Here is a 12956-nt window from a genome sequence, read left to right on the forward strand (position 1 = left end):
AATGTTAAAGTGAATATTACAATATTAAATGAAAAGTTTGGGGTTGTTGGTGTGATAAAAAAAAAAGCCTCTTTCCTTTAGAAGCCTCTTCTGCTCACCAAGGCTGCATTTTTTTGATTAAAATACAAGAAAAACAGTGATACTGATATTGTCAATTATTAAAAAATTTAAATAACTGTTTTCTGTTCATAAATATTTTATTCCTGTGATGGCAAAGCTGAATTTTCAGCATCATTAGTGTCACATGATCCTTTAGAAATCATTCTAATTTGGCTAAAAAAAACATCAATTTTGTAAACAGTTACATCATAATTTTGTGGAAACCGGATAATTTTTTCAAAGTTTAAAAGAGCAGCATTTATTTGCAATAGAAATCTCTTTGTAACAATGTAAAAGTCAGTTAAATGCGTCCATGCGGAATGACACCTGCAAGACAGAATTAGCTCAATATTTGTAATTATTAGCTCAACATGTATTTATTTGCCCATCCAAAAAAAATTATAAATTTCTTTTGCTGCATATGGTGCATTGTCTACCAATTAAACAGATAAAACAGTTGCAACTATTAAAAGATCTAATTTATATTGCAGTTGTATCGACAGGAATTTGACTTAATTGTATTAAAGTGCGACTAAGACAGAAAACGTGTTTCTTTTTCACATCTTTATTACTTACAAAAATAATGACCAACACTCTGCATTAATGACAAAAACAGTTCATTTGCAGTGGGCCTTTTCATTTTCTATATTAAAGCTCACATCACCCACTGCCAATCGAATCACTCTCCATTCTCACAAACAATTCCACTTCAGGATATGCACTCAAGCTCAAACTAAATCAGAAGAGCCACATACGAACAAATAAATATATAGACCTTTTTTCTTCTTTTACACTTCAAGTCAGAATTAAAGCACTTTTTGATCCTGTGTTACTGGATGAGAGAGGAATATTGCAGAAATGAACCACAGAAATGTCAGTTTGGCACAACTTCAATGCTCCACATTTCCAGTTCTATAAGAATGTCTAATACAGCCATTGGGATTATGAATAAAGCATTTAAAATTAGAACAATGCATTCTCCTCCCCATCTTCTAGCTCTGGTTTTTACTTGCGTTATGCCCTGTTGCTTCCCTACACACAGAAAACTATAAAACAAGCATGTCGGATGCTCCAGCAACAGGTGTGAAGCCAAAATATTAAACATTTCAATTTTACGGATTTCAATGCACCCGGATCAAGGCACTTGGAGGCCAGGACTGTGTAGAGACACAGAAGAAAAAACAGATCAACTGAATACTGCTGCTTTCAGTGCAAGTACCATCATCGTCATGCACATTAAACCTTGCCAGTAAGATGCTCTGAGACTAATGAGTACGATTGTTGGTTTTAAAACACAAGTCTTGACATACTAAGCTGACATAACTGCATCTCATTCAAACTAAATAAATATATTATTCCTTATTAATCCAAATATAATGTAAAAAGAGATATGTTAATGCTAAAACATCCCCATGCTAAGAAACTCTGACAGATTACTGAGAATAAGGTCCATTTTGTTTTAATCCCCCCATCATAACTAAACATGGGAACGTCAAAACAGCTACTTCTGTGAGTTGGGAACTGCTCACAGGATAACCAGTAAGGGGCGATAAGACTACATTCTTGGAATGAAAACAATTCCGGCCTCACAAAAACGACTGCTAATTAGGCTTCCACCTGCTCAAATCTATTCACACCCCAGTCCAGTGTTCTGCTCCTTGAACCATATTTGCGCTTCTAGTGTTTGGATCAATACAGCAGGGGTTGGTTATTTGTGCAAACAAACCCTGCCAGAAACCAGCAATCCACTGTCTGTTAACAGAATTGGGTGGAATTTTGCAACAGGCCAATATAAAGCCAAAAGTCTCTAGAAAAGAGCAGGAGGGACAGACGTATAGTGGTCCTGTGCTTTGGTCAATCTGATTCAGTCAGTACGACGTTCCCAACACTCCTACTGCAGCAGCTTTTGGTTGAGGATCTCCCAGATCATAGCTTTCCTGAAATATGGCATATGATTCTAAAAAGAGAAAGAATAAATAGAATAAATGTAATTCTGAAATAATTAAGTAAGTGTGCGTGCGTGCGTGTGGGTGTAAATAAGCAGTACCTGTCTGAATGTGAGGTTGCGTCCTCTGGAGATATAATCAGCATATTTGCATACAAACACACCACAATCACTGCCATTCTTCTGCTGAGGGATCTCCTACAAACAATAAATATAACTGAGCTTATTGTGCACGTTTCATTCCTGCCCCAGAATGAAACGCTTATATAGCAGTCAAATTAAACGTTTGAAATTAGAATATAGGGTACATTTGAATGCGAAATCAGTGCTTGGCATATCTAAAACCAAATGCAGACTCGTACTTGTTCTCTGCTAACAATATAACTCAGTGCAGTTTCATTTAAATGCATTTGTTGCACCCTCTTGTGGAAGGAGACGACATTGATAAAAAAAAAAAAAATGATCACTGAGGTCTTGTAACTTTGACCGTGAAATAATATTAAATTAAATTTGAATTTTGGTAATATTCAAGTGAAAACATCAAGTTTCTCAGTCCTGTTGCCAGTCTTAGGGTGTGTTCACACTTGTAGTTCAGTTCTCTTTGTTCGGACCAAAAAAGAACCTAAAGATACAAAACAAAACAAAAAGACTTTTATGACGTATATTTTGCGAATTTACCGAACATCCAAAACATTGCTGAGTGCTGGGCTAAATGCGCTTGTTGTATGTGATGGGTACATATGATGGGATTTTTACCACCTGAGAACTCACGAAGACCTTATACAATGTGTAAAGGAGTCAAAACAGCACCAGGAATTCCTCCGTTTTACACAAATGAAGATCTGCTGCAAGGAGACAGCATTTTACGATGCCTGTACTGAACTGATTGCCAACATAGCAGAGAAAAAAACAGATATGCTTGAGCATTCTATCCTTTTTAGAGTCACATCTTATGACACTACACCCTGTTTTTGGTTTGTTTAGATGTCTTTGGTCCATGTGTTCATACATCAGTAAAACCGTGCCACAATTCTCTTGGAAGCAGACTGACACCCACCTTTGGTGTGCACCAGGTTTCCAACTGCAGCATTAACACTTATTCAAATGAACCGAACTAAGAGCAATCGCATCAGTTCATTTTAATCAAACCAAACTTGCCAAGTGTGAACACACTCTTCGTATAGGATTTTATGAACAAGTTATGCATTATACAAATGCTTACAGAAGGCCGTAAACTGCTCATGGTCCACTTTGACATGTCCAAATCTTTTCCCTTCTTCACCTTGAACTCTTCTTTCAGATAAAGCCTAATGGACAGATGCAGACATTAGGTTAATATAAATGAGTACAGTCAGCTATGAAAAACATATCACTATGAGCACAAACTTTAACATGGACGCATTTAACCTCATCAGCGAAAAACAGCACAATTACACAAACTCTTCATTTTAACTGCAAAATGCTTGTCTTGAAACATATAACATTATAATATATATATACACATTATTAAGATAACATTATTAAGCATGTTGCTCCACAACATTAACACTTACAAAATCATATTGCAGATGTCATCATGCCGTTGACCCATGGAGTCGTATGATAGAACAGACTTTGATTTGAAGTCAACAACCTACCATGGAAAAGGAGGAAACATTACAACAAAAATCTAAACGTCATCACACAGACACCATATTTAAAAAAATATTTATATTCAAATCAACAGTCCTGTAACTCTATTCATCAGGCACCAAACAATGAAAGCTTCTGTGTCCTTTTCACTGTGCCATAACAGTGTTGCAGACTGCAACTGTTAATAAGGGTTTCTAATGTTTGAACCCATAATACTTATGGTTAATTACTCACAGCAAGGGACCAGTGAACACCCAGGTGAAGGGGAACCAGAATGATGTCATACTGGAAGAGGTCTACAGCCTTAGTCCAGCGCCGTACTGAAGCATGTCCACCACCATGCAACTTGGGAAACAGGAAGGTACTGAAAGAGTAGATCTTCCTGCCTCCTACTTCCTGCTCACTGCGGGACATCACGAGATTCATGTAGAAGTTGATCACCTGAGAGCAACAGGGTTACATGGTCAATCACTAAAATGCTATAAAAATACATTTAAATGTACAGTATGAAAATTATACTGATTCTGAAATTCTCAAGATTACGTTTAACAAATTATTTTAATACGGTTTAATCAAATTACTACAGTTTTTAAAGATAAACTTTTGGCGAACATTATTGTAAAATTATTGTAAAAATAGGGGGGGGTGGGGGTGGTGCAGAACTAAATTATCTGCTGATAACCGATACGGTACCAATGTAATGTGCATTCCTAATAAAAGTCGAAAATGACACTACCTCATCGTTGAGCCAGCTGCCTTCTTGCAGGGTAGACAAATCCCTCTGTGTGATGCGCAGTTTGAAAGCACTGCACAGAACCAGGTTTGGATCACTTTGAGCTAGAGCAGCACTCACTTCCTGCTGCATCTCCTGTTACATGATGCACAGAAAAAAATGTGAATCAAACAAGAAGGAACCAGTGTGACAATGAATCAAAACAACTGAGAAGTTTACATGCACATCCCTGTTTACCCAATTATTGAGTCATGCTTTTTCTTTCTTTCGTTCGTTTTGTAATGTATTGTCAGTAATATATCACACATTAATGAAATGAGACCAGAAATTTAAATTAATTAATTAATTGCAATTAACTGCAAAATTCAAGTAAAAAGTGATGACACTGCTACAATGCTTTTACTCATATGTAAACTAATTAATGCTAATTTCTTTTAAAAGCTTGCTTTAAATAAAGGAAATATATACATACATATTATATTTACTATTATAAATAGCACCCAAAATTGTGTTTGTACATGCACAGATTAAAAAAAACAAAAAAAAAAACAAAGAAAAAGTTTATTCTGTTATAATGGACATTTTAGAGTTTTTAGAAACTAGAATTTATAGCAATCAGGTTATTGTGACATTTATAATCAGAATATCACCAAATTCCAATCAACACAGAAATATTTGTACGTATGCTCACAATATGTCTTGAAAAAAAAAGCAACAACCAGACAGAGTAAGGTATAACGACGCTTATAAAGCACAGGATTTTTTTAAGACACTAACCTTGGTCAGTCTGGGAAACTCCTCCTCACTGCGCCTTACTGCATCTGTAATCAGTTCCGATCTGGATGGTAGCAAAGGTCCTGCAGCAGTGTCTTTATCCTTAAGATTCAACCTGGCTTCAACCTCAGCTGACAGATCCACATCTACAGGCTAGAGAGAGGGTGAGGAAAACAGAACTACACTTGTAAAACGAACTATACGACAACATTAAATACCATTTAGCTTTAAAATGTGATCAAATTACAACTACATCATTTTTTTCAAAAAACATTTTAATATTACATTTTTAAAAAATGATTTAATATCATTCCACTCATAAATCTCCACTTTCATTCCTGCCCACGTGCAGAGATTAAGGATTCAACCTGTTTATTCAATTTCTACTTTTGAACATTAAAAATGAAAAACAAAAAGGCCCCATTTTCTCCTTTCAATAATCTTTTAAATAAAAAAAACAATGATCAGAAGATACACAGATTCACGGAGCACTTACGATTTTTCTTGCAGTTTGAGTATCCAAGGCTCCTTGCTTGACATCACTTCCTGGTATGCTTCGATTAATATCTATTGTTCTATAGCAGATTTAAAAAGAAAAGAAATTTGAATCAATAAATGTAGATATGCATTTATTAATCAATATTTATGCAACATTAAAGGGTTACCGGTCTTTAGTCTGCATCAGTGATACTGGATCCCGCCAAACAGACATGTTAGGGATGGCTGAAGGCAAACAGAAAATTGGATTTGATTGTAAAATATATCATGGAAGCTCATCATCAAAAGGTTAAAACCGTTTCAGAGAGTTATAGGAAAAATAGCGCAGAAGAAAAGCAGTGTTTATTAGGCTAATGTTAATATTAACACTCATTTGGGATGGGGCTGAAGTAGGGCTGCACGATTAATCGAAAAAAAATCACGATCTCGATTCAAACATAAATGCGATCTCATTTCTTAATGTTGGCGATTCACTTCCGTGTATTTCCCTCAGATCATGCTGCGTTCACGTGTTATTGGTCACACCAGAGCTTGTCACACTCACACAATAACAAAACACTAACCAATCAATCATAAATCTCCACTTCTCTCCTCTCCCTCATTGGCCATGTTTCGCTGTTACTAGGGTTGGGTATCGTTTGGGTTTTTTTCGATTCCGGTGCCAAACCGATACTTTTAAAACGGTTCAGGTGCCTAAACGGTGCCTGAACCGATACTTTTTTTTTTTTTTTTAAATGGCCACAAAACGAGGTGGATAACATTAAATGGCTTTTTATTTATTTATTTAAATTGAACCGTTTATTAAAAGTTTAATGTATACTTAAATGTATGAATATAAATAAATACAAAACACAATTGACTTATTTACAAATTATAATTGACTTATTTACAAATTCACAGTAAAACCTAATAGCCACCTAACCCAACTACAACAAGCCTAATATAACTCTAAATAACAGTTACAGTAATAACAGCAGTTAGCCTAGTCTGTATTCTAGGTCTGCTACTAACCAGCTTCGAGCTTCAGCTTTATTTTGAAATATGATCATTTTCTCTGGCTAAATATTTTAGAACGCATCGCCTTAATGTTTCCATGACGACGCGTCATGTTTCTCACATGACACAGCAGCCGCAATAGCGCTGACAGCTCAGCTGTATCGGGTTTATTTCGTTTTTTCTTTTTATTCAAAATATTCACAAACTTCTTAACTGTGTCACGAACTATCTGATGTTCAAATGTGTGAGTCAATGTGTGTTAGTTGATCTATAAAGCGCAATGGGCGGCGCCATGTTAGTTTGCGCCTCAGAATCGGATCTGTCGGATTTACAACACTTGAGTTCATTCTCGTCTTACAAAATACATGAAAGTAAGTGACCAGTGAACTGGAAGAAGAATAGAGTAAATGATATAGCTACTATTTAATGTGCATTTATCTGATGTGAATAAAACATGTAACGTTAGTCAAATTATAACCGCCTGAAAGGATTGTCATTGCCGCTTTCATAGACATCAGTGTGTGTTTTTTGCTAGTAGCCTACTTATGAGCATTTAAATGTCTGAAACCTGGAATAAACATGATGTCGTTGAAAACACTGAATAGTTGTCATGAGTTGTGATGTGACCAGCGCTGAGTGTGTCTCTGGCTCGGTGCCAGCCAAAGCACCCGAAAGCACGTTTGAATTTTGGCACCGAAATGAGGAACCGAAATCTGCGTTCTGATTTGGTCCGGTACATACCGGTTATATAAGTACCGGTGCCATATTGGAACCGGATTTCGGTACCCAACCCTAGCTGTTACTGACGTGTAACAAGACGGCACAGCAGACCTAAACGGAGTCAGATTTGTAGCGGTAAGAGGTAAAAATTAACCGCAAACTGTGCACGCGCGCACGGCAGAGAGGGAGAGAGAGCGAGAGACCTTGCGTGTGTGTGCTGGTGTGCACCTAATGAAGCGCATGTAAGACGGAGAGCGTCCTGATTGGCTTGTCAGTGTGGGCGGGCTTTTATCTCTTCTCCCGAACCGAATTAATCAGTTCAGTGTATCTAGAAACTGGAGCGCCATGGCAGAGGGAGAGTGCCCCAAAAAACGAAAGTATAAAGTATAAACATAATGACAATCTTGCACGCTGTACAGTTTGTTACTGACATGTTATGTTTGAGTTAAACAAGTTTCATTTCATGTGCATATTTTTCAGGTCGGCTAGTTGCCAAGGCTACATGAAAACAACAAACTCCTTAGACCTGTTTAAAGTTGCAATGAAATATAAATAAAAGCAGTTTACATAAATAGTATAAGCAGCTAATGTAAATAGTAAAAGTGATCTACATAATTTTACATTTTTTTTTTTTTTTTTTTACAAATAATTGCATAGGCCTATAGAAATTATATATTAATGATATATTATATTATAATATACAAGTAAAGTCATGTTCTGTGGTGAAATTCGGGATACTTTTCCTCCTTTCATGTTTGGTTTTTTGTTTTGTTTTTGGGGGGGGGGGGTACTTTTTTCACGTTGGGATGTCTGTAACACTGTCTTAGTACATTAAGCCACGTTAAGCGTTTTCTTATAACATTTTTAAAAAAATATTTTATTTATAGTTTTCATTTTTTACAAAAACGCAAAAACAAAATGAAACAACGAAATAAGACAACAAAAACCCTCTCTCCACAAGGCAAGATATTAAATAATCATAAAAATAGAAATAAACAGTAATAAGCATATATTTACATCTAGTCTGTCTACATTTGTTGTTTCTACATTTTAATTTAATTGTAACTAATTACTTTTATTTAAAATTGATTCATTTTTTTTAAAGTATAAGAAAAAATGAGAATCGTGTAAGAGAATCGTGATCTCAATTCCCATGGAGAAAAATCGTGATTCACATTTTAGCAAGAATCGTGCAGCCCTAGGCTGAAGGGTGTATATTAGATCATAATTAAGCTCACCTCTTACTGGAGCAGGTCTGCCCGTCTCAGTAGTGCGACTGAGGGAGGTGTGTCCATTGGTCTTGTGCCCATCAAGAGGGAAATTTGTGCTAAAAGATTAATAAACATAGCGTTAATTTCCTCCAGCAAAACTACCAGAATTTCAAAAGTGTTCTAAGGACTTACATTGGAGGCTTCATCCGTCCAAACGGCAACGGTTTGCTCTTTGAGTATTTCTCCGACGCCATCTCTACTAGCTTCCTGTAATGCTCTCGATCGCTCTCTCTCAATGCCTACTCAAAATAGAGATGCTCAGGAAATCAAAGACATTGACACACCAAGCTTCACAGTACATTAAAAGGTTTTCCAACCTCCTCCACGGTCAGGCAAGGTTTGTGTGTGCGGCTCGGGTGCTCCATCTCAGGCGGTCTTGTGCTCAGCCCGTGGGTGGTGCAAGACGGCACTAGCTTCAGGGATCGGCGCATCTCCCTGCTTCTGTCCTGGCTACCCTTGTACAGCATTGCTCCACTGCTAAACGCAGAGACTGTTACAGAACATCTAAAGGACAAATCATTATAGTATCATCAACCATTCAGAAAATCGTTTACAGTAACAAAGCAAAAGTATGCATCTCAAGCCCTATTTTGATACTTCTGTTAACATGCGGTAGGTAAGGTGCATCTGCTTATTAATGTCTGAAATAAAGGCTCCTTGATTAACTTGTAAAAATGTTTTTAGAAAAGCAATTTCTGCTATCATACACAGCATAATGGCAGCAATGTACACAATAGTAAATAAATATACAAGCAAAGATGTTGCTGTTAGTAATTTATGACCCGTTTATGTTTCCTTCAATACACTGATAGTGACATGATGGGGAAGAACATCACCTCGTTTTATACCAAATTATGTGCATACCTAACGTTCATGAATGCTTTTTATTGTTTCCATAATGCATGATTTTTCATAATAGCTGAGTGTTTATTGTTTGGCTGAATTAAACCCATATTCTGTGCATTATAGTATCTGTGAATATTGAGGATTAAAAAAGGAAAAAGATCATATGTCTCTCTTTTTAAATGATAATAAGTTTTCAATCTCCCTTTTAATCGTGTAAACATTTGAAACCATTACAACTGGATATTTTAAACCATATTCAAAGCAGCAGCTGTTTACCCCGTTGCTTAGAACGAGTGAAACACACACAAACACACATTTTTATCACATTAACATTAATAGCGGTTCACTTCCGCGATTTAGTACGATTGAGTTCACATCAGCAGCGAACCGTACCGGAGTTCACATGAACCGTACTCTAGACCACCCTTTTTAAGCGAACTCGGGTACGGTTCGCAGATGCGCACCCGAGTTCGGAAGACAGCATTCATATCATCCAAAACGAACCGAACTCTGACATCAATCGAACCCGGGTGCACACCAAAATGCTAGTGTGAAAGCACCCTAAGAAACAGCTTAAAGGATTAGTTCACTTCAAAATGAAAATTTCCTGATATTTTACTCACCCCTATCTCATCCAAGATGTTCATGTCTTTCTTTCTATAGTCAATTTTTTTTAAATGTTTTTTTGAGGAAAACATTCCAGGATTTTAAGACCCTATTCCTTGTCTGGGATAGCGCAGAGCCTCTGAAACCCTTCGAAGCGCTTTGAAACTGCATTGATTTGGACCTTCAACCTTTTGGTTGCCATTGAAGTTTATGATGCGGAGAAAAATCCTGGAACGTTTTCCTCAAAAAACGTAATTTCTTTTCGACTGAAGAAAGACATGAACATCTAGGATGAGATGGGGGTTTGTAAATTATCAGGAAATTTTCATTTTGAAGTGAACTAATCCTTTAAAATTGTAAAACACTTCAAAAAAAAAAATTTACTAAACGATACTTACTCAGGTTTACGTAAAACATGGCCATTGTGGTGGACATTGGTTGCTGTTCTTTCTTTATTTTTGAGTCCCATTTCAATCTGTTTATCTAAATAGAGATAGGCTACATTAAAATCATTACAAAACTGACAGACTGTACTCAAGTATGAAATGCACTTTATGTGCATTACCGTTTAAATGTTTGGGGTCAGTATGATTTTATTAAAGGTTTTTGGAAAAAAAGTATCTTATGCTCACTAAGGCTGCATTTATTTTATCAAAAATACAGTAAAAACTGTAATATTGTCAAATATTTTTTACACTTTTAAATATTTTTTAAATACATTTTAAAATCAAATTTATTCCTTTGGTGGCAAAGCTGAATTTTTTGCATCATTACTTCAGTGCCACATGATCATTCAGAAATCATTCTAATTGATTGGCTGATTTGGAACTCAATAAACATTTGGTATTATTAATGTTGCTTGAAAATTTGATAGAAACTGTATATACATTTGTTCAGGATGCTTCTAAGTATAGAAAGTTCATAAGAACAAGGGGGGGGGTACTACTTTTCCCAAACTTTTGAACGGTAGTGCGTGACAAGAGACATGCTGGTAGGTCAAACTCACCCATTCCGTCGCTCTCAATCCATGAACTCAGACTGTTGCTGTGTATGTCATCAATACCCATAAAGGCAACCCTGCCAACCTGAGCCACCAGCAAGCACAAGAAACAAGACAATGTGCAGAATTTATGAAATCAAGGCTGTACAAACAATGTGTGTTTTCGCAAGTGCTTAGTGGTGATGAACATACCTGCGTAAAGGCTTTCTGCTTTTCATGTTCGTCCTTCCTGCGGTGTCTCGAACGGAACAGCCCAGCAATCCCGGCAAAAGTCTTCTTGACAACTCTAATGATCACATCTGTTGACAGAGACAATGACATTTTTGAAAACAATTCTTGATAGTAGGCATGTGAGAAATGTTCAGTGGAGTTGCATTAGACACTGTTGTTTACACGGAAGATCTGGTCTAAATATTTACCATGTCTTGCTCTTTTGACCTCTGGATATTCTGTCACACCATCAGCAGAGTACACACTGAAACCCAGGAGAACACATCAGGTCAGTGCATCAGATCGATTAAGACGAAAAATATTTAAAATAATATAAAAGGACTCGAAAATAAAGCCTCAGAACCACTAGCAAATACCACTTTGCCTTAGTAAAGAACTTGCATATTATTCACTCATATAAATATATATGAGAAATAAAGACATAATCTATACCTTTACTTTAATGGCAACCAAAACAGTAATTAGACCAATTACGACAAACAGTACATTAATTAAGTTGTTTGCTGTAAATAGATTGTCTAATGATGAATTGTTTACATTGATTGGACTGATTCCCGCCCCTAAAGACCAATGCTAATACTACGCTGCCTATTGTTCAAGTAAATGAACTAGAAACAAACTGACAACAGCCAAAACAAAGCACTGTGTGTTCATAACAACAGAAAACAAAAATAGTTTGCTTCATTAGTAAAAGAGGAATACAAAAGACTAATACTACACCTTTGATAATTGCGTTTGGCCGGCCTGCTATTCTCCTGTCGCTGCGTGTCTGTGCCCGCGGCTCGAGCTATGCCGTTACCGTGCTCACTAGGCCAGGCTGCGGATTTCTCACCAGAAAAGGGCACGAACAGCGACGATAATCCGTCAACTATCCATTCATACATCACAAACCACCACGATGAATAAGACTCTGCTTCGTTTGTTAGTGCCAGGTCTCTATACTGAAGATTTTGAAACCGAGAAATTCACCCACTCGTGTTTCAATAGCCTTCCGTAGCAGTTACGCTTACTGCGTCACTGATTTGTCAACTGCGACAACGCACGGCCCTCCCACTCTCCACTGAGATTGACGTTCCATCAAACCGCCAGTTACGGCGCTACAGAGCTTTGAAGGTTGCAGCCTCCCTGTCACAAACTAAACGATGTTTTACTAAAAACGACACACAATTTAATTACTTAAATATATTTTACCTATATCCAGTGAATTGTTTATATATGTATAACTAAGTGATTAGCTATACTGCTAAACATTTGGCGGGATAAGTAATGTAACCAATCAGAGGCGACACTGAGCATCACATGTCTCAAAGCGGAAAAAATAGTGGGTGTGCTTTTACCTGTTAAATGTCCTCTGTTAAACCTTTTACAGCTGAGAAGGCGTGTTTAGTATTTTAAAAAACATCATTACTTGACATACCCTCAGTTAGCCAGACTAATGGGGTTAAGCCTTGTGATGCGCAAGACAGCATTAAACACTGTACTGCCTGAATGACAATGTGTAGTATGACTACACTGCAAAGACAGGAACTGACAACTGTACATTTTAAAAAGTGTGTTGTATGGCAGAACAGCCACAACAACTATACCAGTTTTTTTTATTAAGCT

At 36.8% G+C, this 12956-nt stretch overlaps 1 protein-coding gene across 2 annotated transcripts; it reads right to left on the reverse strand.

Annotated features, from left to right (window-relative positions):
• Positions 1-643: 643 nt before the first annotated feature.
• senp2 (SUMO specific peptidase 2) lies at positions 644-12413 on the reverse strand. 2 transcript variants are annotated; one of them, XM_079840863.1, is made up of 17 exons: positions 12072-12413; positions 11540-11595; positions 11313-11419; positions 11127-11205; positions 10519-10603; positions 8986-9172; positions 8801-8907; positions 8636-8724; positions 5849-5906; positions 5680-5758; positions 5187-5336; positions 4413-4544; positions 3911-4117; positions 3598-3677; positions 3267-3351; positions 2147-2242; positions 644-2056 (listed from the first exon to the last, which is right to left on the reverse strand). In XM_079840863.1, the coding sequence occupies exons 1-17, from the start codon at positions 12233-12235 to the stop codon at positions 1991-1993; spliced, it is 1827 nt and encodes a 608-aa protein (XP_079696989.1). In that variant the 5' UTR covers positions 12236-12413; the 3' UTR covers positions 644-1990. The 2 variants fall into 2 exon arrangements, with proteins under 2 accessions (XP_079696989.1, XP_079696990.1); XM_079840864.1 differs by lacking the exon at positions 644-2056 and having other exon boundaries at positions 2160-2666.
• Between the last annotated feature and the right edge of the window lie 543 nt (positions 12414-12956).

Source organism: Gobio gobio (genome assembly GCF_949357685.1).
Source record: "Gobio gobio genome assembly, chromosome: 17".
Classification (NCBI taxonomy): Eukaryota; Metazoa; Chordata; class Actinopteri; order Cypriniformes; family Gobionidae; genus Gobio; species Gobio gobio.